The sequence below is a fragment of the Lithobates pipiens genome, unplaced genomic scaffold, assembly GCF_037356315.1.
Source record: "Lithobates pipiens isolate NorthernLeopardFrog02 unplaced genomic scaffold, aLitPip1_a1.2 Scaffold_13, whole genome shotgun sequence".
Lineage (NCBI taxonomy): Eukaryota > Metazoa > Chordata > Amphibia > Anura > Ranidae > Lithobates > Lithobates pipiens.
This window is the reverse complement of record NW_027507718.1, coordinates 454,464,371-454,489,269: the sequence shown is the minus strand read 5'-3', so window position 1 is coordinate 454,489,269 and position 24,899 is coordinate 454,464,371. Positions and strand designations below refer to the sequence as shown.

The following is a 24,899-nucleotide window of genomic DNA, read 5'->3' as shown; positions in this document are numbered from 1 at the left end:
CCCACTACAAAGTGGACTCCGCTAGGTTGTCCACGGTGGAATTTGGTAGAGCGATTATTCAGTCCAATTCCTCCATTCCTTGTAAATAAACTTTTTCTGCTTAGACCCACCCAGTTTTGCGAGTTATTCCCCATAGGTGTATGCTGCCATGATGCGACAGGAAAACTGAAAATTGTATACTCACCTTTCCGTAATTTTCCTTTCCTGTTGCATCTCATGGCAGCATACAGATGCCCACTCGTCTAAGGTGAGGTATCTATATATTGAGAATGCTGAAGCAGGGGCCCTCTCAAGATTTAATAGTTAAACGGTCCTATCAGGTTGCGGGGGTGGAGCCACAACCCCATAGGTGTATGCTGCCATGAGATGCAACAGGAAAGGAAAATTACAGAAAGGTGAGTATACAATTTTCCGTTTTCTCTACCTTCAACTCTCTACTTTGTCCTCCACTGCCTCCACCCACTGACTCACTCACTGCCCAGGAAATTGCTAATCACTTCAATAACAAGATTGATACAATCCATGATGAAATCTCCACTCTACAGGTATTTTCCCCAGTTAAGGCCCCATATCAACAAATACAATTGACACTCCCCTTATTCAAATCTGCTATGACAGACGAAGTTGCTAAGCTCCTTTCTAATGCCCACCTTACCACCTGCCCCCTGGACCCTATTCCCTCTCAAACACCACGGCCGCCCTCTGACTCTATTTTACACTCTTTAACCCACATCTTCAATCTCTCCCTCACCTCTTGCACTTTCCCCAATGCTCTAAAACATGCACTGGTCACCCCCATACTTAAAAAGCCATCCTTGGACCCTACCAATTTTAACAATCTATGCCCTATCTCCTTGCTCCCCTTTTCCTCTAAACTCCTCGAATGCCTGGTTTACAACCAACTGAGTGACCACCTCATTAAGAATAACCTTCTTGATCCCCTTCAATCTGGATTTCGCCCTCAACACTCCACAGAAACTGTTCTTTTAAAACTCACAAATGACTTACTAACTGCAAAAAACAACAGACACTATTCTGTTCTCCTACTTCTGGATCTTTCAGCTGCCTTCGACACAGTTGACCACCCCCTCCACAAAAAAAAACTTTACTCCCTTGGTCTCCATGACTGTGCTCTTCAGTGGCTCTCATCCTACCTATCCCAACGTACCTTCAGTGTCACTTACAATTCTATTTCCTCCACTCCTCTTCCCTTCTCTGTCGGGGTTCCCCAAGGTTCTGTTCTTGGACCTCTTAACTCATTCCATCAGTCTCCTCACAAATCACTAACTTGCTAACAGACATATCTGTATGGATGTCACAACACTTCCTCAAACTCAACTTGTCCAAAACTGAGCTTATAATATTTCCTCCCCCATGTGCCTCTTCCCCTGACTTCACTGTCAAGAGCAATGGCACAACCATCCACCCATCCTCACATGCCAAGGTTCTAGGTGTTATCCTGGACTCTGAACTCTCTATTCGGCCCCATATCCAATCACTTTCCAAAGCTTGCCGCCTTAACTTCCACAACATCTCCAAGCTACGTCCCTTTCTAACCAAGGAAACCATAAAGCTCCTGATTCACTCCCTGGTTATCTCTCGTCTTGACTACTGCAACTCCCTCCTCATTGGTTTACCTTTAAATAGAATATCCCCCCTTCAGTCCATCATGAATGCTGCTGCCAGACTCATCCACCTTACTAACCGCTCAGTGTCTGCTACCCCTCTCTGCCAATCCCCCATTGGCTGCCACTTGCCCAACGGATTAAATTAAAAATACTAACATTAAGTTACAAAGCCATCCCCAACTCAGCTTCATCACTAGCCTCTTCTCAAAATACCAACCTAATCTCCCTCTTCATTCCTCCCAAGACCTCCTGCTCTCTAACAGTGGGTACTTCATAGACAACTGCCCACTGCAAATCTGCTGCACTTTGTGAATGGACCAGTAGACTTCTGGGATCTGTGATGTGTCCCAAAAGGCTGCAGGCAGGGAGGGAATATAAGAACTTCCAGTGGATCCACTGCAGCAACCCAACTGGAAATGGGAGTGGGTACATGTAGGAAGTGGGAGTGGGTAAAACTAGATGACGCTCCCCCCAAAAAAAGTTCCAAAAGGTAATGGGGGGTTTACGGTTGGTGTAAAAGTGGAACTTCCCCTTTTGGGTGAAGTTCCACTTTAAGGATGCTGGTGGGTGCAGTCCTTAACCACTTGCCGACCGCCGCACGACGATGTACGTCGACAGAATGGCACGGGCAGGTATATGGGCGTACCTGTACGTCCCTGCCTTCCCGCGGGTGGGGGGCCAGCGGCGGTCGGTTTTCGTTCAGAAGCGATCCGGGATGAGGGGGCGGCCATTCATTCATGGCCACCCCCTCTCGATCGCTCCTGACGAATGGAAGTGAGGCGTGACATCACTTCCTCTCCTGTAATGTAAACACAGGAGAGGAAGTGATGTAATCTCTCCTCCGTGTCGGTATTTTTCGTTCCGGCACCGAGGAGAGAGGATCGGTGAGTTGCACCAACACGACACTTCACAGTAGAACATGCCAGGCACACTCACACCCCCCCTTCACCCCCCGATCACCCCCCCAATCACCCCTGCCCCCCCAGTCACAGTGACACCAATAGCATTTTTTTTATTTTTTTTATTTTTTTGCATTGGTGTCATTTGTGACTGTAATAACTGTTAGGGCAGTTAGGGTTAGCCCCCTTTAGCTCTAGGGTACCCCCCCTAACCCCCCCAATAAAGGTTTAACCCCCGTGATAACCCCCCATCGCCAGTGTCACTAAGGCTGGGTTCACATTGCAGCGGTTTATGAGAACGGATGTGATTCGCACCGCACTGCAGCGCAAATCACATCCGATCTCTGTACGATTCGAGTTCAGCCATACAGATAGTATGGCTGAATTTGCGCCGCACCCGCCGCACCCGCTGCAAATTCGCACGGGACCCTTTTTTTGGTCTGCAGCAGAATCGGATCGCATGGGTGTTCACACCATGCGATCCGAGTTTGCAGATCACACTGCGATATGCGAACTGATCTGGGGGTGTCATTAACATTTCACTGACACTCCCAGCAGTTCGCATAGGGCAGTGTGAACTGCCGCCGGGAGGCATGCGATGCGGGAACCCGCCGCGGATTCGTGGCGTTCCCGCATCGCTCCAGTGTGAACCCAGCCTAATAAGCGATCGTTTTTCTGATCGCTGTATTAGTGTCACAGGTGACGCTAGTTAGGCAGGTAGGTATTTAGGTTCGCCGCAGCTTTTTATAGCGCCAGGGACCCCCATATACTACTGCATAAAGCCCCCTGATTGCCCCCTAGTTAACCCTTTCACCAGTGATCACCATATAACTGTTACAGGTGACGCTGGTTGGTTAGTTATTTTTTTATAGTTTCAGGGCACCCGCCATTTATTACCTAATAAAGGTTTAACCCCCTGATCACCCGGCGGGTGTCATTTGTGACTGTAATAACTGTTAGGGCAGTTAGGGTTAGCCCCCTTTAGTTCTAAGGTACCCCCCTAACCCCCCCAATAAAGGTTTAACCCCGTGATCACCCCCCGTCGCCAGTGTCACTAAGGCTGGGTTCACATTGCAGCGGTTTATGAGAACGGATGTGATTCGCACCACACTGCAGTGCAAATCACATCCGATCTCTGTGCGATTCGAGTTCAGCCATACAGATAGTATGGCTGAATTCGCGCCGCACCCGCCGCAAACTCGCACGGGACCTTTTTTTGGTCCGCAGCAGAATCGGATCGCATGGGTGTTCACACCATGCGATCCGAGTTTGCAGATCGCACTGCGATATGCGAACTGATCTGGGGGTGTCATTAACTTTTCACTGACACTCCCAGCAGTTCGCATAGGGCAGTGTGAACTGCCGCCGGGAGGCATGCGATGCGGGAACCCGCCGCGGATTCGTGGCGTTTCCGCATCGCTCCAGTGTGAACCCAGCCTAATAAGCGATCGTTTTTCTGATCGCTGTATTAGTGTCACAGGTGACGCTAGTTAGGCAGGTAGGTATTTAGGTTCGCCGCAGCTTTTTATAGCGCCAGGGACCCCCATATACTACTGCATAAAGCCCCCTGATTGCCCCCTAGTTAACCCTTTCACCAGTGATCACCATATAACTGTTGCAGGTGACGCTGGTTGGTTAGTTATTTTTTTATAGTTTCAGGGCACCCGCCATTTATTACCTAGTCTCACTAGTGTACCCCTAAATTTAGGGGTGTCTACTTTCCAAAATGGGGTCATTTGGGGGGGGTTTGTGCCATCTTGGCATTTTATGGCCTTCAAAACTGTAACGCCCTTAGAAAGCCTGAAGGCGGTGCTTGGTTTTCGGGGCCCTGTACGCGGCTAGGCTCCTAAAAAGTCCCACATATGTGGTATCCCCGTACTCAGGAGAAGCAGCAGAATTTATTTTGGGGTGTCATTTCACATATGCCCATGGCATGCGTGAGCAATATATCATTTAGTGACAACTTTGTGAAAAAATAAAATAAAATAAAAAAGTTTGTAATTTTCCCGCAACTTGTGGCAAAATATAAAATATTCCATGGACTCAACATGCCTCTCAGCAAATAGCTTGGGGTGTCTACTTTCTAAAATGGGGTCATTTGTGGGGGTTTTGTGCCATCTTGGCATTTTATGGCCTTCAAAACTGTAATAGGTAGTGAGAAGTGAAATCAAAAATTTACGCCCTTAGAAAGCCTGAAGGCGGTGCTTGGTTTTCGGGGCCCCGTACACGGCTAGGCTCCCAAAAAGTCGCACATATGTGGTATCCCCGTACTCAGAAGAAGCAGCTGAATTTATTTTGGGGTGTCATTTCACATATGCCCATAGCATGTGTGAGCAATATATCATTTAGTGACAACTTTGTGAAAAAAAAAAAAAAAAAAATTAAAGTTTGTAATATTCCCGCAACTTGTGGCAAAATATAAAATATTCCATGGACTCAACATGCCTCTCAGCAAATAGCTTGGGGTGTCTACTTTCTAAAATGGGGTCATTTGTGGGGGTTTTGTGCCATCTTGGCATTTTATGGCCTTCAAAACTGTAATAGGTAGTGAGCAGTGAAATCAAAAATTTACGCCCTTAGAAAGCCTGAAGGCGGTGCTTGGTTTTCGGGGCCCCGTACGCGGCTAGACTCCCAAAAAGTCCCACATATGTGGTATCCCCGCACTCAAGAGAAGAAGCAGAATTTATTTTGGGGTGCCATTTCACATATGCCCATAGCATGTGTGAGCAATATATAATTTAGTGACAACTTTGTGAAAAAAAAAAAAAAAAAAAAAAGTTTGTAATTTTGCAACTTGTGGCAAAATATAAAATATTCCATGGACTCAACATGCCTCTCAGCAAATAGCTTGGGGTGTCTACTTTCTAAAATGGGGTCATTTGTGGGGGTTTTGTGCCATCTTGGCATTTTATGGCCTTCAAAACTGTAATAGGTAGTGAGAAGTGAAATCAAAAATTTACGCCCTTAGAAAGCCTGAAGGCGGTGCTTGGTATTCGGGGCCCCGTACGCGGCTAGGCTCCCAAAAAGTCCCACATATGTGGTATCCCCGTACTCAGGAGAAGCAGCAGAATTTATTTTGGGGTGTCATTTCACATATGCCTATAGCATGTGTGAGCAATATATCATTTAGTGACAACTTTGTGTAAAAAAAAACAAAAAAAATTTTTTTTGTCATTATTCAATCGCTTGAGGCAAAAAAATAAAATATTCAATGGGCTCAACATGCCACTTATCAATTTCCTTAGGGGGTCTACTTTCCAAAATGGGCTCATTTGGGGGGGTTTTGTACTGCCCTGCCATTTTAGCACCTCAAGAAATGAGATAGGCAGTCGTAAACGAAAAGCTGCGTAAATTCCAGAAAACGTACCTTAGTTTGTAGATGTGACAACTTTTGCGCAAACCAATAAATATACAGTTATTGACTTTTTTTTTACCAAAGACATGTAGCTGAATACATTTTGGCCTAAATGTATGACTAAAATTGAGTTTATTGGATTTTTCTAATAACAAAAAGTAGAAAATATCATTTTTTTTCAAAATTTGCGGTCTTTTTACGTTTATATCGCAAAAAATAAAAATCGCAGAGGCAATCAAATACCATCAAAAGAAAGCTCTATTTGTGGGAAGAAAAGGACGCAAATTTTGTTTGGGTACAACATTGCATGATCGCGCAATTACCAGTTAAAGCAGCGCAGTGCCAAATTGTAAAAAGACCTCTGGTCATTGACCAGCAAAATGGTCCGGTCTGAAAGTGGTTAACAACCAGTGATTTCACCAGCCCCATTCACCAAACATGAGGATCCCGTGCCAAAAAATGCAAACTAGACCTTTATCTGAGCATGCACCCTCCCCCTCCTGTACCATATCAGTATACATGCTTAACATGGAAGAAGTACCTTACCCCCCTGGTAAAGAACCTTGTCTCCATGTTGAAAAAGACAAGAGCTTGCAGGCAGGGGGCTTATAAGAATCTGAAACCCTCCTTTAACAATACGGGGCACCTAGATACCAACACCCTCCCCATTTTCTATGTAAATATGGCCATTTTTTTACATTCGGCTCCTATTGAATTCAGAGTTCAGTTTCAGCACAAAAACTTTAGCCATTTTCACAAAACCTGCTATGAACCAAAACCCAATAGGAAAAAGTTCCTTCCTGAATCTCTAAGGCTGGGTTCTCATCTAAGCTGTATACGGCTCGCAGTAGTGGTCAGTGCGTCCCTGTTCTCCATTTCAGGGATGAATCAGGGCCAAATTTTTGCCTGAATTTGGCTCTGAAACAGAGCCAAAGACACACAGGACTCCTGTGCAAGCCGCTCTTCAGCCGCCATGGAGATATGTGAACCAGCTCCATAGACAGCCCATCATAATCTCCTCAAAAACCCACATCCAATTCACACTGGTGTGCTAGTGTGAACCCAGCCTAAGGCAATCTGATACTCCTAGCATCAAAACTCTATAGTGTTATTACTTATGACCAATAATAGTTTTTTGTGTGCATTTAGGTCCATGCACACATCTAGGATTTTATGAAACAGTTTACAAAGTTAGCTAGGACCAACTCTTAGGGATATCCATTATACCTCTTTTCCGTCAGACTCAAAGAGTTCTTTTTTAGTGACCTTAAAGTTAAGTTAGTGCAAAATAGTTTACTGTATGGACTGTCATGAATCAGGGGTCATCAGGGGTATAGGGATGAGGGAGGCCAGTTTATAAGCAGTTTCACCATCTGACACACATCCTTGGAAATTGACCAGCGCATTATACAAATATAATGAGAACCCAAATTCCCTAATCCGGACATAGGTAGCAACCATAAACAACACCCACCCACTAATATCTATGTTGCCACCACTCACAACTAGTAGGCTTGTGAGAGACCTTGCTCCTGACACTTCCAGTCAATACAACCGACTCTTGGGCAGATTGACACATTGGCTTTTGTGGACCACACACACTGCTCTCACTAGAATTTACAGGTTAGCTATCATGTATTAAAGTTAGTAAACACACCCACTTAAAGTCTTTTCATCATGCTCAGTCAGCCAACTGTTACAATTACAGAGAACACAAGTGTTACAATCTTACACAGATTAGCAGTGACTTACACCAGAACTATAGACTTTGATGATACATTATAACTACTATACTCACAGAGCAGTTGTCTCAGATTTGTGTGTTCCTTAGAACAAACAACAACCAGCTTATTTGTTTTATATGTACTATCACTAGGAGGGTAACGCATAGAAGAGGTAGAGAAAGTTGCAAACAACAGAAGTTAGACACACTTGAACCAACAGTATTGGAAATTAAAGGAATAAGATTTACAGACAAAGTATTTCTCCTGCTTTTGGGGTTGGATAGAAAATATACATCATATCTCTCAACATATATTGGACTCCTCAGATATAATCAAAATTTGATTTCAGATCTCCTTTTTATTACGTTAGAGATCAAAGTGAGTTGCCACTCAGGGTAAGTGATAGGCTGGCCTTTGCATGTTACCCAGTTAGTACAGGTAAGACTATGGTTAGCAAAATATTCAAACACTCATAACTGGGTTATGATTGACAAAATTGAAAGTAAGTGTAATGGATTCAGCTTTTGATCTGCTACCAAGCATTGACGCTTTACGTTTAGAATCAGTACCAATGTAAAAAGACTCAGACATTAAGAACTCTTCCATCCTTTACCATAAAGCTGGCACATTTGGGGTTTAAGGTGTTCTATCTGTGCAACCAAGCTTTTGCAGGAAGTTTTATACTGTAATTGTGCACTGCATGGGGTGGAAGTTACACAGAAGAGGAGGAGCCAAGAGCATCAGCAGGGAATCCCAGAAGAGGAGATTTGAAAGCTGTTCTGTGCAATGCCATTGCACAGAGCAGGTAAGTATAACAAGTTTATTATTTTAAGAAAAAAAAGCTAAGCATTTACAATCACTTTAAGCATTTGACCTCCATTTGACACTGTATTGATAAAATCATGGCAGATTTGTACTGAGTTTTCAAAAGGTTTGTATGAAAATATGGTCCATGCCTACTCGCTCTTAGCTGGATCAGGACTTGGAGTATTTAAGTATTTAGTTTATATTAGGATTATGGCTGCAGCTTCTTGTAAAGTGAATTGGGTGGCTTTACATACCGTAATTGTTTTTGTTTTTTAACCAGGGAGAGTCTTTATTAGAATATGCAAAATGTATAGACAAGTACACAAGTACAAATAGAAAAACAATCATTGTCTTCAATAACCAATATCAACACTACACAAAAGGGAAACTCAACAGTACAGTGACATGGTACACATCAGGGGCGGACTGACCATTTGGCCACTCGGGCACTGCCCGAGGGCCCCAGGCCACTAGGGTGCCCCATCAGGGTTGCCAGCCTCAGTAAAACCAGGGGCAGTATGTAAAAATCTGTGTTTTTTTACATCGGTCTCTAAAATGTCCCTTACCGATATCCTTTTGGTCTAAAAATCCTGAGATTATAGCTGCCCCACCTCTCCAGTACCTTCTGAGCCAACAGAAACATGTCTGTGTATACTACGTTTACATGTATGTGTATATTGTGTGGCCCCATAATCTGATTGCCTGGGAGCCCCATAATCTCCTATTGCCCGGGGGCCCCATGAGTTGTCAGTCCGTCCCTGGTACACATATGGGGAGTTATTTATGAAAGGCATATCCACTTTGCATTACAAGTGCACTTGGAAGTGCAGCCGCTGTAGATCCGAGGGCAACATGCAAGAAAAATAAAAAACAGCATTTTAGCTTGCACATGATTGGATGATTAACTCAGCAGCACTTCCCCTCATTTCAGATTTTACCTTCAGATCTACAGTGACTGCACTTGTAGTGCAAAGTGGATTAGCCTTTCGTAAATAACCCCCTTGGTGTCGGCTTTACAAAATTGAAAAATCACCCCAGGTATACACGCAAATGCAAACACACACATAGATCTGGCATGCATAGGTAAACGGTGATTACACCACACATATGACACATGCTCACATTTACCTCTGTAAAGTCTTATAAATTCTTCCCTATAGACTATTTTAGGTACTGTAGTTTGTCACCATTTCACATACATACAAAATTTTTAATCTTGGCATGTTTGGTAACGATTTACTCAATGCAACATCATATTTTATATTTTATCAAACAATTTGGGCATTATATTGTGTTTGTGTGCATTGATTTTAGTGTGCAGTATTTTTTTCCTGAAAATTTACATTTAATTAAAGGCTGTGCAAATATTGTGTGACATAAAAAATTACAACAGGCACCATTTTATTCTCCAGAACCTCTGCTTTGAGAAAATACAGTATACAACATTTGAGGGTTCTAAGTTGAATAAGGTCATCTTATCCTTACTTAAAGTGGAACTCCACCCAAAAGGGGAGGTTCCATTTTAAGACCTCCTCCCCCCTCCTATTTCAAGAATGGCATTTTTGTGGAGTTGGAGGGGCGAGTACCTGTTTTTTTTTTGTTTCAATAATTTTCATTGAAATAAATATTTCAGGGTACAAGGTAGGTACACACAGCAGAGTAGAAATTCATCAGTCTATCAAACATTACATGTAGGTGACAAGTATGGTAAACAATTTAATTAAAGTTCAGAATAATTGCAACATATTACAGCCTTTTGGCGCAGGCCTAACTTGAATTGGTATATCTGTCAGTCCACATTTCCCAAGTCCTCTCAAATTTTGCACAGGTTAGGGAGGTAATAGCCAGCATGTGCTCAAAGCTTTTACTTCCAAAATATTAATGGAGTCATTCCATTTCCATTTGTGAAGCACCAGTGTAGGGGCTGCTGATAACACGTGAGGCAGGTATCTGATTATGACAAGTACCCGCTACAACTTCTGCTCTGACCGCCTGGGCAATCGGAGCAGAAATTCTCCTCATACCCTCTATCCTGGCAGTCATCTGGGACATCACAAGTCCCAGAAGACTGCGGGACCATTCACAATGAGCAGTATGGCTCGCACCTGCATAGTGGGCACTTGGCTGGGAAGCCTCAAGCTATCATAGTCAGTTGCCCACAGTTAAGATGATAGCGCCGGGAACCTGAAGGCTAATGAAGAACTAGCCCAGGTAAGGACGGTGCTGGATCATGGGGGCAAGTAAGTGATGGTTTTCTAAGTTAGATTTTGTAGCTTCTGACTTTTAGTTTTTACACAGGAGATTGGCGCTCCTTTTTAATTTGTGCTTCCAATTTATTGAATAATTATTGTTGAAACTGAAAAAAACCTTCAATCCAATTTGCCTCTTTACACATTTTAAGAATTTGAAATGTTATAAGCCTTACCTGATTTGGACCATGATTGCCACGATTCACTGTAATGAGAAAAATTGATTATTATAATTCTTCATGAGCTATAGAATTACAAATCATCATAAACACCATCATCCTTATCAATCAATTAAATATTATATATATATATATATATATATATATATATATATATATATATATATATATATATATATATATACACACATACATACATATACACATTACAGACAATTTTCTTTTTAAATACATTTATTTTTGAAATTCTTGAAAAAATTGTCATATTGCCTTAGAAACCTAACTGACAATGATGAAACAACATAGACAGATTGTATTTCAGACATTGTGGTCTAAAATTTTCTTCAAGTGGAGTATTGGCAGAAACAAATACACAATGGTAACATGCATACATACAGTATGTACTTCTAAAGGGTTAGTGTTAAGCGCTGCAGTTTTTAATGCGCTTTAATAGGGAAACATTTTGACTTTTTATGATATTTTTAATGATTATTTTTGCTCAGCATTAAGGATGGGTGAACGGTTCCGCCTGAGCATGAGTTCAGGCCGAATATTGGCTGTTCAGAGGCTCTCCGAATTATAGGGTCGTCTGACCATTTGTTTGGCCTGCCAAACGACCCCAATCCACTGTCCTGCTGCACAGTGCATTGAATGCCCCGATTGGCCGAAGCAATGAAAGCTTCACCCAATCAGGACACAGAGCACTGTCAGAGCCATGATTGGATACTGTCATGATGACTGTGTCCAGTCATGGCTCATTGCTCTTAATCCCGCCCAACACTATAAAAGTATTCTTTCCATAGTAGCCATTTGTATATGATAGCAGCGTGGAGAGAGATAGAACGGGGCTCTGTTCAGTGCTATTAGACAGTTAGTGTGCTATAGTGTTCTATTCTGATTCTATTATAAGTGTAGAATATCAGTTTATTGTGCTTCTAGGGATAGTTCAGTGTGAGTGTAGTGAGACCATTCATCTTTACATTAGTGTGAATGTCGGGATAGTTCAGTCATTGTGAGTTTAGTGCGACCATTCATCTTTACAATAGTGCCAATGTAGGGATAGTTCAGTCAATGTGAGTGTAACGCAACCACTCATCTTTACATTAGTGTGAATGTAGGGATAGTTCAGTCAGTGACTGCAAGTTACTGCAAGTTTAACGCCGTATATTTTATTGCGTTACTGCTAAGTTTAAAGCCATATATTTCATTGTGTTACTGCACGTTTAACGCTGCATATTTCATTGTGTTACTGCAAGTTTAGCGTATATTTAATTGCGTTACTGCAAGTTTAATGCTGCATATTTCATTGCATTACTGCAAGTTTAACGCCATATATATTTCATTGCATTACTGCAAATTTAATGTCATATATTTAATTGCGTTACTGCAAGTTTAACACCATATAGTTCTGTGCATTACTGGAAGTTTAATGCTGTAAATTTCATTGCGTTACTGCAAGTTTAGCATATTTCATTCCGTTGTTTCAAGTTTAATGCAATATATTTCATTGCGTTACTGCAAGTTAAATATATTTCATTGCGTTACTGCAAGTTCTATGCATTTCTGCATGTTTAACGGCATATATTTAATTGTGTTACTGCAAGTTTAACGCCATATATTTCATTGCGTTACTGCAAGTTTAATGCCATATAGTTCTGTGCGTTACTGCACATTTAAAGCCATACAGTTTTGTGCGTTACTGCAGGTTTAACGTTGTATAGTTCTGTGCATTACTGCAAGTTTAACCCTGTATATTTCATTGCGTTACTGCAAGTTTAATGCCATATAGTTCTGTGTGTTACTGCAAGTCTAATGCCGTATATTCCAGTGCGTTACTGCAAGTTTAACGGCATATAGTTATGTGCATTTCTGCAAGTTTAACGGCATATATTTAATTGCATTACTGCTAGTTTAACACCATATATTTCAATGCGTTACTGCAAGTTTAATGCCATATAGTTCTGTGCATTACTGCAAGTTTAATGCCGTATATTTCATTGCGTTACTGCAAGTTTAATGCCATATAGTTCTGTGTGTTACTGCAAATTTAACGCTGTATATTTCATTGCGTTACTGCAAGTTTAACGCTGTATATTTCTTTGCATTACTGCAAGTTTAATGCTGTATATTTCTTTGCGTTACTGCAAGTTTAACGCCATATAGTTCTGTGCGTTGCTGCAAGTTTAACGCCAAATATTTCATTGCGTTACTGCAAGTTTAAACGCCAATTATTTAATTGCGTTACTGAAAGTTTAACGCTGTATAGTTCTGAGTTGCTGCAAGTTTAATGCCGTAAACAATTCAAAACTAAAACAATTCAGATGACTAAAATACGAAAGACTATGACTAAAATGAAAAAGAAATATGACATCAAAATGAACACTGCTGTATTCTGTATGCATATAGTGTCCAGTAGCGGCCCATCCATTATGGGCTCACAGGTGACGCCCCCCCCATCCATGCATCTGGCCCTCAAATCTACATGCAGGGCACTGGAAGCATGAATTCCAATGGGGGGCGGGAGTTTTTTTTTAGGCATATTATTAGAGTCAGATACTCTAATAGGCTCCTAAAAATGACTGCGCTCCGAGTCCACCCAGTTGTGTGACAATAGTGAATGTACATTCTTATTGCCACACTGATCCTCCTCCCGGCCAAACAAGAAGCGGGTTCTGAGACCCGTAACTCTCTAATTGGCTGAAAGGACAGGCAATCCTATGGGACACCCAGGTGGAGGTGGGAGGAAATGCACAGCAGAAGCTGCCATGATGCAGAGGAGGAGGAGACGCAATAGAAGCCACTGACAGCCACCCGTAGGAGCGCTGCCCGCAACCTAGATGGGGCAAGTGTGGGGCTGCATGACCGACCGACAATGAGATCCCCTGGCACAGGGTACACACAAAACACAGTACACACAGAAACACTTGTTGGGCCCATATCTAACCCCTTTATCACCCTAAATGTTAACCCCCTTCCTACCCAGTGATGTACAGTGACAGTCTGTATTATTACGATGATCACTGTAATAAAGTCACTGGTGATGTCAGTGACAGTTAGTTAGTTCCCACAAAGTGTCAGTTAGTGTGAGATTGACCACTATAAGTCACTGATCACTATTACTAGTATATATAAAAAATAAAAATCCAGTGTATATCCCATAGTTTGTAGATGCCATAACTTTCACGCAAACCAAACAATATACACTTATTGGATTTTTTTTTTTTTTTTACCAAAGACGTAACAGAATACATTTTCGCCTAAATTTATTAAGAGATTTGATTTTTTAAATTTTTTTATAGGATATTTTTTTCTAGCAGGAAGTAAAAAATATTGTGTTTTTTTTTTTTTTTAATTGTTGGTCTTTTTTTGTTAAAAAAAAAAAAAACCCTGAGGTGATCACATTTTGCAAGACAAGCACATTTTTTTATACATTTTGATTTGATAGACAAGCAATGTCTTGATATAGAAGTAGCGTCATATCACAACTGAGTATAAAAGAGAAGAGAGGCGCCTCTAAGTGTAGCAATATGGTTGCATTTAATGAAGGTACAACATTTAGCAACTCTCATGGTTGATGATTAAAACAGGCACATCTAAGTATGTAGGCATCCGGGGTAAAACTGTCCACATAGACCGTCCTCCTCACCACCATCAATGTCATCCCTTCGACACTGCTCTCCACGAGCGGTTTAAGCCTCGCTTTCAGAACGCTCTACTGCACAGTAGTCTTCCTGGTCACAATTGCAGACTGATAGCAGTGAGAGCTGGGGGTGCGGGGGATGGTCTATGTGGACAACTTTACTCCGGATGCCTACATACTTAGATGTGCCTCTTTTAATCATCAACCATGTGAGTTGCTAAATGTTGTACCTTCATTACATGTAACCATATTGGTACACTTAGAGGCGCCTCTCTTCTCTTTTATACTCCGTAGCTCCTGCTGGATTTTGCTTCTAATCTCCTTGTGGAAGCTTCCATTTGTGGCTGGACATTTTATGGTTACACAACCTATCACATTGCTATAATTTTTTTAAATGGACTATAAACTGAAGGACTAAATGGTTGTGGAACGAATCATCTGAGTTCCCATTATTTCTTATGGGGAAATTTGCTTTGATATATGAATGCTTTGGATTACAAGCATGTTTCCAGTACAAATTATACTCGCAATCCAAGGTTTTACTGTACTACCAAAAGAATGCTCTATTTGTGTCCAAAAAATATGTCAATTTAGTTTGGGTACAGTGTTGCATGACTGCAAAACTGCATCGGTTATCGGTTAAAGTAGTGCAGTGCCGCATAGCAAAAAATGGCCTGGTCATGAAGGGGGGTAAAACCTTCTGGAGCTGAGGTGGATATCTATCTACAGCATAAGGGGTCTACTAATATAGCAGAGAATGTGACTTTCACAAACATTCGCTGTTAAAAAAGGAATCACTCCCATTTAAAACACATGCACCTGGATTATTAGAAACCAGGGAATGCTTGTAAAAGTCACATTCTCAGCACCTAAATAGAGTCCTAAATGTCAAAATAGTAAATAACAAACCACACAGGTAAGCTGTAGATAAGCCCGGTGTAAAGGCTATTACAGAGGATAAATGGCTGTTGTAATGTTTCCTTATCAGAGAATCATAGGTCAAAATGGTTTAATACACAGAAGCATACTCCAGTCAAGGCCGGATTTATTAAAACACCATGTACGTCTCGGCCTGTAACTCCAACTTTTATAAGGTCAGGTTACTTCTTGTTTTATTAGTTTAACAAATTTCATTCCTTTGCAAGTATGCATAATGGTTTCCAGAGCAATGGGTCGCTCGCTGATCTGAATGTGACTACAGGCACACAAACACACATTATTAATGATCAAGAAAATACATAAAGGCAGGAAGACACACGTGAAAATATTGCTAGTCGTGAACAAAAAAACCCACTCAATACTAGATGGTAGTGTTGGGCTTGATGTTCAACATCACATCAGGTGTTCGTTTGTTTGTTGAACAAACTAACAAATGGGATGCTAATGGGAAGTTCGCCCACCCCTGAGTGCCCCATAATGCACTGCAATCTCGCAGTGCATTGATTGCTGCTGACTGGCCAAAGCATGCACCTGAGCTGTATGCTTTGGCCAATCACAGTGTTATGTACTGTGAGAGCCATGATTGGCCAAAGGCAGGGTGTCTTTGGCCAATCATGGCTCAGGGGCTAAGTCTATGCCCCACACTATATAAGGCTGCTTTCATGGCAGCCGTGTATAATGCTGACTATTAGTGGAGATTAGACAGGTTAGTTAGTGTATTGTGCGATCAGTTAGTTTAGTGTATATAATACAGCGTATTGCAGTGTATAATACAGTGTAGTGCAGTGTATAATACAGTGGAGTAGAGTATATAATACAGTGTGCAGTGTATAATACAGTGTAGTGCAGAGTATATAATACAGTGCAGTGTATAATACAGTGAAGAGTATGTAATGTACAGTGTAGTGCAGTGTATAATACAGTGTAGTAGAGTATATAATACAGTGTGCAGTGTATAATACAGTGTAGTGTGGCATATATAATACAGTGTAGTGCGGTGTACATAACACAGTGTGGTTCGGTGTATATAATACAATGTAGTGCAGTATATATAATACAGTGTAGTCTAGAGAATATAATAAAGTGTAGTGCAGAGTATATAACACAGTGTGGTTTGGTGTATATAATACAGTGTAGTGTGGTGTGTATAATGCAGTGTAGTGTGGTGTATATATTACCGTGTAAGGCAGTGTATATAACACAGTGTAGTGCAGTGCAGTTTATATAATACAGTGCACTGCCAAGTAAATAATACGGTGTAGTGCAGAGTATATAAAACAGTGTAGTGTGGTGTATATAAACAGTGTAGTGCAGTGTATATAACACAGTGTAGTGCGGTGTATATCACATAGTGTAGTGTGGTGTATATAACAGTGTAGTGCGGTGTATATAAAGCACAGTGTAGTGCGGTGTATATAAAGCACAGTCTAGTGCGGTGTATATAACACAGTGTAGTGCAGTGTATAACATAGTGTAGTGAATGAATGAATGAATGAAATACTTGTATAGCGCACAATGCGAACTGAATCGCCTCTAGGCGTAGTGCAGTGTTTATAACACAGTGTTTTGATGCTTCTGAAGTGTTGGTGTGTAGTGATGGCCGAATGGTTCACCCGGTGGTCGTTTCGCGGCGAATTTCGGCTGTTCGCGGTCCGCCCGATCGGCGGACTATTGCCGCCGTTCGCCCGGCGGACTTCCGTGTTTTTACTGTGTAAAAGAACTTTGACCTGATGACACATCCATCATGGAGTACAGGACAGCCAATTGAGACATTACAGCACATGGACACTTGGACATTCCCCCTAACTTATAAATACACCCGATCCGGCGGCCATTTTACATTCTTTCTTCTGTCACTATAGGGAGAGGTTGTTGTGTGGAGCAGGGAGAGATTGCAGTGACCCAAATCGCTAGCTATTTGGTACACAATGCTAATCACTCGCAACCTACATGTTAACTTGGTCTGTCTAGGGTTCTATACTGCAGCAGTCCTTCATCGGTATAGGGACTGACGTACAGCCTGCTAATCACTCACAACCTACTTGTTCCACAAAGGTCCTTATAAGGACTGGTAACTTGGTCTGTCTGGGGTTCTACAGTACATAGGGTTGAGTGAGGTACAGTCTGCCATTCTATAAGGACTGGTATAGGTCCACAATACATAGGGTTGAGGTGCACTACTGCTGACCGCTGCCCTATACTGCAGCAGTTCTTCATAGGTATAGGGACTGATGTACAGTCTGCTAATCACTCACAATCTACTTGTTCCACAAAGGTCCTTATAAGGACTGGTAAGGTATAGGGTACTACAGTACATAGGGTTGAGTGAGGTACAGTCTGCCATTCTATAAGGACTGGTATAAGTCCACAATACATAGGGTTGAGGTGCACTACTGCTGACCGCTGCCCTATACTGCAGCAGTCCTTCATCGGTATAGGGACTGACGTACAGTCTGCTAATCACTCACAACCTACTAGTTAACTTGGTCTGTCTAGGGTTCTATACTGCAGCAGTCCTTCATCGGTATAGGGACTGACGTACAGTCTGCTAATCACTCACAACCTACTTGTTCCACAAAGGTCCTTATAAGGACTGGTAACTTGGTCTGTCTAGGGTTCTACAGTACATAGGGTTGAGTGAGGTACAGTCTGCCATTCTATAAGGACTGGTATAGGTCCACAATACATAGGGTTGAGGTGCACTACTGCTGACTGCTGCCCTATACTGCAGCAGTCCTTCATCGGTATAGGGACTGACGTACAGTCTGCTAATCACTCACAACCTACTTGTTCCACAAAGGTCCTTATAAGGACTGGTAAGGTATAGGGTACTACAGTACATAGGGTTGAGTGAGGTACAGTCTGCTATTCTATAAGGACTGGTATAGGTCCACAATACATAGGGTTGAGGTGCACTACTGCTGACTGCTGCCCTATACTGCAGCAGTCCTTTATCGGTATAGGGACTGAGAGTTTTGTCGCAGGGTCATTTAAAAAATGACAGGCAGAGGAAGCGGCAGGCCCTTCCGCAGGGGTGGTAGGGGTAGGGCAGGAGAAACAGGCTTGAGCCAAAGTGGGAAGTTGCAAAAGGTGCGTTCAATTACTTTAAAGGACGCACCAGACTTGGTTGAGTGGCTCGCTCAACCTTACTCTTCTGCACCCTCCTCATCCTCTCGATCTGCACCCTCTTCTTCACTCTCTGCTATGTGCACCCCCAAAGACACTACCACCAACAACACCACCACCACATACCTTCCGCTTGAGTCACAGGAATTATATTCCGATCCATATCAAGACATTTCTGATGCACAGCCACTCTTGGTATTGGATCAGGAAGAGGAGGTAGCAACAACTGCTACTCAGCAGTCTGACGACAGTACCCAGATCAGCCCAAGGAGGAGGTTGGTCCCCGGTGTTGCTGCCTACTCCGAGATCTCTACTTATAGCGGTGGGGAAGGTGACGTTGATGATGACGTGTCTAGTGATGTCACGTGGGTGCCCACAAGAGAGGAAGAGGAGGGGAGTTCAGAGGGAGATATGGACCAGCAGATAGGGAGGAGAAGCAGGAATAACTTACATTGCACCGGAGGGACAAAGCAGACTGCAAATGTATCAGGAGCGAGTCATCGACCATGTGCGGTCACATCTGGCGCTCCCAGGACAACTGGCACATGGCTCCGCAGTGTGGGCTTTTTTTAACGTGTCCGCTGCTGACAATAGCATTGCCATCTGCAATCTTTGCAGTCAACGCATTAGTCGCGGTAAGCCCAACACTCACCTAGGGAAGACCGCCTTAAGAAGGCACATGAGCAGCCATCACCTAGCCCAGTGGGAGCAACGGAACACACAAAGCCACACTCTAGGCTCTCACCATCCAGCCTCGTCTTCTACTTCTCCTTCTCCTCTCTCCTCACAATTGTCCACCACTCCACCTTCCATCATGCCAAGCTCACGTTTTTCTGCAAAAAGGCAGGCTTCTGTGGGCCTAATGTTCGAGCATAAAAAAAAATGATGACGCCGGATAACCCTCTTGCCCAACGGTTGACAGCTGGATTGTCAGAACTCATAGCCCGCCAACTACTGCCATATAAACTAGTGGACTCGGAGGCCTTTCGCAAATTTGTGGCCATTGGAACACCACAATGGAAGGTCCCAGGAAGGAAGTATTTCTCACAGAAGGGCATCCCAGAGCTATATGGCCATGTTCAGTGGCAAGTGAATGTATCTCTGGCACACAGTGTCAGTGCCAAGAAGCATCTGACCACAGACACGTGGTCTAGCAAACACGGGCAGGGAAGGTATATCACTTTTACTGCCCACTGGGTGAACCTTCTGACAGCCGTCAAGCATGTAACCCGTGGCACCCGTGTAGATTTGGTTTTACCGCCACGGATTGCATGCAGGCCTGGCCCTTCTTCTCCTCCTCCTCCTACTCCATCCTCCTCCCTCTCCTCCTCAGCTGACTCCTCCTTTTCCGCTGCTAGCGTCTCTTCCGCTGCGCCGCCCAAGCTCCCCAGAACCTATTCGACATGCCAGGTGAGACGTTGCCATGCCGTGCTGCGTCTGTTGTGCCTGGAAGCCAAGAGCCACACTGGCCCGGCACTCCTTTCAGCTTTGCGTTCACAGGCAGATCAGTGGCTAACACCGCTCAATTTGACAGTTGGTAAAGTGGTGTGTGACAACGGTGCCAATCTGCTTAGCGCATTGAAACAGGGCAAAATTACGCACGTGCCATGCATGGCACACGTCTTAAACTTGGTCGTGCAGCGATTCGTTGTTAAATACCCTGGGGTCCAGGACATCTTGCGGCAGGCAAGGAAAATCTCGGCCGATTTCAGAAGATCTTACACGGCCATGGCTCGCCTTGCTGACATTCAGCAGCGACACAATCTGCCGGTCAGATGTCTTATTTGCGATTGCCCGATGCGATGGAACTCAACCTTCTATATGCTTGATAGGCTGCTCTAGCAGAAACGTGCAGTTAACGTCTACCTGTATGAACTCTGGGGCAGAACAGGTTCTGGGGAGCTGTTTTTTTTCCACCGCGCCAGTGGCTGCTCATGCGCGACGCATGCAGACTTCTGCGCCCATTTGAGGAGATCACCAAACTGGTCAGTCGCAGCCATGGCGCCATCAGTGACATGGTACCTTATGCCTTCTTTATGGAGCGTGCATTGCGTCGTGTCATTGATCAAGCTGTGCAGGAGCGGGAAGATGAGGAAGTCGCAATGCTGGATGAATTCCCAGGGGGGCTACTCTATCTGAGACAAGTGAACAACAGGAGTCTGAAGAGGAGTCAGAGGAGGATGGTGCCGGGGCGGATGAGGAGGAGCAAGAAGAGCATGCTTTAAACCTTTCTGGGACCCCTGTTGTTGTGCGTGGATGGGGAGAGGAGAATGAAGAGGATGACATTATCCTGGATGATGAGCAGGAGCCAGGCCACCACACCGATTCCAGTTTAGTGCAAATGGGGGCCTTCATGCTCCAGTGTTTTAATAGGGACCCCCGTATAAAAAGCATAAGGGTCAAGGACCAGTACTGGGTGGCAACGTACTTAGACCCCCGGTACCAACACAAAATGGCGGAAATGTTACCGCCGTCTAGGGATGAGCTTCGAGTTCGAGTCGAACTCATGTTCTACTCGAACATTGCCTGTTCGCCTGTTCAGCGAACAGTGAACAATTTGGGCTGTTCGCAGCAAATTCGAAAAGCCGGAACACCCTGTACAAGTCTATGGGAGAAATCTAAAGTGCTAATTTTAGAGGGTAATATGCAGGTTACTGTCCTAAAAAGTGTTTGGGGACCCGGGTCCTGCCCCAGGGGACATGGATCAATGCAAAAAAAAGTTTTAAAAACGGCCGTTTTTTCAGGAGCAGTGATTTTAATAATGATTAAAGTGAAACAATAAAAGTGTAATATTCCTTTAAATTTCGTAGCTGGGGGGTATCTATAGTATGCCTGTGAAGGGGCGCATGTTTCTGGTGCTTAGAACTGTCCCTGCACAAAGTGTAATTTCTGCAGGAAAAAAAGTCATTTAAAATCACTCGCAGCTATAATGAATTGTCGGCTCCCCGTAATACAGAGAACAGTCATTAAAAGTCATTGATAAAAAAAAAAGAAGCGTGAGGTTCCCCCAAATTCAATTAACAGGCCCTTCAGGTCTGGTATGGATATTAAGGGGAACTCCACATCAAATTAAAAAAAAAAGTCTTTTAAAATCACTTGCGGCTAAATAGCCGACAATTCATTCATTCATTGATAAAAAATAAAAAAAAAAGCATGGGGGTTCCCCTAAATTCAATTACCAGGCCCTTCAGGTCTGACATGGATATTAAGGGGAACCCCGTGTCAAATAAAAAAAAAATGACGTGGGGGTCCCCCTAAATATCCATACCAGACCCTTCAGGTCTGATATGGATATTAAGGGGAACCCCGCATCAAATTAAAAAAAATTGACGTGGGGGTCCCCCTAAAAATCCATACCAGACCCTTTATCCGAGCACGCAACCTGGCAGGCCGCAGGAAAAGAGGGGGGAAGAGAGAGCGGCCCCCCTCCCTCCTGAACCGTACCAGGCCACATACCCTCAACATTGGGAGGATGCTTTGGGGGTCTGTGACCCCTCAAAGCACCTTGTCCCCATGTTGATGAGGACAAGGGCCTCATCCTCACAACCCTGGCCGGTGGTTGTGAGGGTCTGCGGGCGGGGGGCTTATCAGAATCTGGAAGCCCCCTTTAACAAGGGGACCCCCAGATCCCGGCCCCCCCTGTTTGAAATGGTAAGGGGGTACAAAAGTACCCCTACCATTTCACAAAGAAAGTGTCAAAATGGTTAAATAAGACAAACACACTTTTGAAAAATTCCTTTATTAAAAATAAAAAAAATTAAAAAAAAGATTCCAGCGGTGCTAATCCACTCTTGCTATCCAGCGACGGATCTCCAGGGTCCAGCGATGGATGATCATATCCAGCGACGGGGTTTCTCTCAGTCCAGCGCTGTCCATACATCCTTCTTCTGTCTCCACTGCGGAGACTGCAGAGATCCCAGCGCTGACGTTTCTTATATTAGGAGGGCGGGGCCACCCGTCACCTGACCCCGCCCCTCTGACGCTGGAGAGGGAAGCCAGGGGTTCCCCAGTGACGTGTGAGTAACCCCGCCCCCTCTGATGTAACGCAGGTTTCCGTTACATCAGAGGGGGCGGGGTTACCCACACGTCACTGGGGAACCCCTGGCTCCCTTCACCAGCGTCAGAGGGGGCGGGGTCAGGTGACGAGTGGCCCCACCCTCCTAATATAAGAAACGTCAGCGCTGGGATCTCCGCAGTGTCTCCGGAGTGGAGACAGAAGAAGGATATATGGACAGCGCTGGACTGAGAGATCCCCCGTCGCTGAATATGATCATCCATCGCTGGACCTCGGAGATTCGTCGCTGGATAGCAAGAGTGGATTAGCACCGCTGGAATCTTTTTTTTATTTTTAATAAAGGAATTTTTCAAAAGTGTGTTTGTCTTATTTAACCATTTTGACACTTTCTTTGTGAAATGGTAGGGGTACTTTTGTACCCCCTTACCATTTCAAACAGGGGGAGGGCGGGATCTGGGGGTCCCCTTGTTAAAGGGGGCTTCCAGATTCTGATAAGCCCCCCGCCCGCAGACCCTCACAACCACCGGCCAGGGTTGTGAGGATGAGGCCCTTGTCCTCATCAACATGGGGACAAGGTGCTTTGAGGGGTCACAGACCCCCAAAGCATCCTCCCAATGTTGAGGGTATGTGGCCTGGTACAGTTCAGGAGGGAGGGGGGCCGCTCTCTCGTCCCCCCCTCTTTTCCTGCGGCCTGCCAGGTTGCGTGCTCGGATAAAGGGTCTGGTATGGATTTTTAGGGGGACCCCCACGTCAAATTTTTTTTAAATTTGATGCGGGGTTCCCCTTAATATCCATATCAGACCTGAAGGGTCTGGTTATGGATATTTAGGGGGACCCCCACGTCAATTTTTTTAAAAATTTGATGCGGGGTTCCCCTTAATATCCATGTCAGACCTGAAGGGCCTGGTAATTGAATTTAGGGGAACCCCCACGCTTTTTTTTTTTTATCAATGAATGAATGAATTGGCGGCTAATACAGAGAACACTCATTGAGTGTTCTCTGTATTACGGGGAGCCGACAATTTAGCCGCAAGTGATTTTAAAATACTTTTTTTCCTGCACAAATGACACTTTGTGCAGGGACAGTTCTAAGCACCAGAAACATGCGCCCCTTCACAGGCATACTATAGATACCCCCCAGCTACGAAATTTAAAGGAATATTACACTTTTATTGTTTCACTTTAATCATTATTAAAATCACTGCTCCTGAAAAAACGGCCGTTTTTAAAACTTTTTTTTGCATTGATCCATGTCCCCTGGGGCAGGACCCAGGTCCCCAAACACTTTTTAGGACAGTAACTTGCATATTACCCTTTAAAATGAGCACTTTAGATTGTGAACGTTCGAGTCCCATAGACTTTAATAGGGTTCTAAAGTTCACACAAAGTTTAGGTCAGTTCGCAGGTTCTGGTGCGAACCGAACAGGGGTGGTGTTCGGCTCATCCCTACCGCCGTCACAGAGGGCTGGCAGAATGGAGCACTTCCAGGCCTTGCTTCGAGAAATGCTGCATTCTGCTTTTGCGTGCACTGGCAGAGGAGCAATTCCCACTCCCAGAGAAGGAGTTGCGGGTACCAATCCAACAGCGCCTGCAAGAAGAGGCCGGTTTGATAATGTGTTGGTGACTTCAGATATGAGGTCATTCTTTCAGCCGACCCATCGACAGGTATCATCCGGATCCAGCATCAGGGAACGCCTAGACCGTCAGGTGTCCAACTACATCGGGTTAACGGCTGATGTGGACGCTCTGAGGAGTGATGAACCCCTGGACTACTGGGTGGGCAGGCTTGACCTCTGGCCAGAGCTTGCCCAATTTGCAATCGAACTGTTGGCTTGCCCCTCATCCAGTGTCCTGTCCGAAAGGACGTTCAGCGCAGCAGGGGGGATCGTGACCGATAAGCGTAGTCGCCTAGCTCACGACAGTGCTAACTACCTCACATTTCTAAAAATGAATGAGGCATGGATCTCGGAGGAATTCAACACATGTGACCAGTAGACCATGTATATGTCTATAAACATTTTTTTTAATCGAGCACACAGACCTTCTTTCTTCATTTGGCTCACTTCCTTGTCCAAAAAAAGCACACCGTACTATATGCCGTACCCTCCTCTTTGAAGAGGTTGAGCGGTGTCATATTTCTACTGGGGCTGCTTATTATGAGGGGATTCCACCATCCCTGTGCTGTGCTGACATCCTCCTGGGGCTGTACCTCTGCTGTGCATATTATGAGGGGCTTCCACCATCCCTGTGCTATGCTTATTATGAGGGGCTCCTACCATCCCTGTGCTGTGCTGACTTCCTCCTGGGGCTGCTTATTATGAGGTGCTCCCAGCCTCCA

General features: G+C 44.1%; 1 protein-coding gene across 2 annotated transcripts in view; it reads right to left on the bottom strand.

The window, feature by feature from the left end:
- The window catches only part of CLNK (cytokine dependent hematopoietic cell linker), a 267,728-nt gene that overhangs the window by 159,021 nt on the left and 83,808 nt on the right, over window positions 1-24,899 (bottom strand). For both annotated transcript variants that reach the window (XM_077477779.1, XM_077477780.1), the window contains exon 3: window positions 10,839-10,867. In XM_077477779.1, the coding sequence (XP_077333905.1) occupies window positions 10,839-10,867 (29 nt within the window). The remainder of the gene's footprint in view (window positions 1-10,838; window positions 10,868-24,899) is intronic.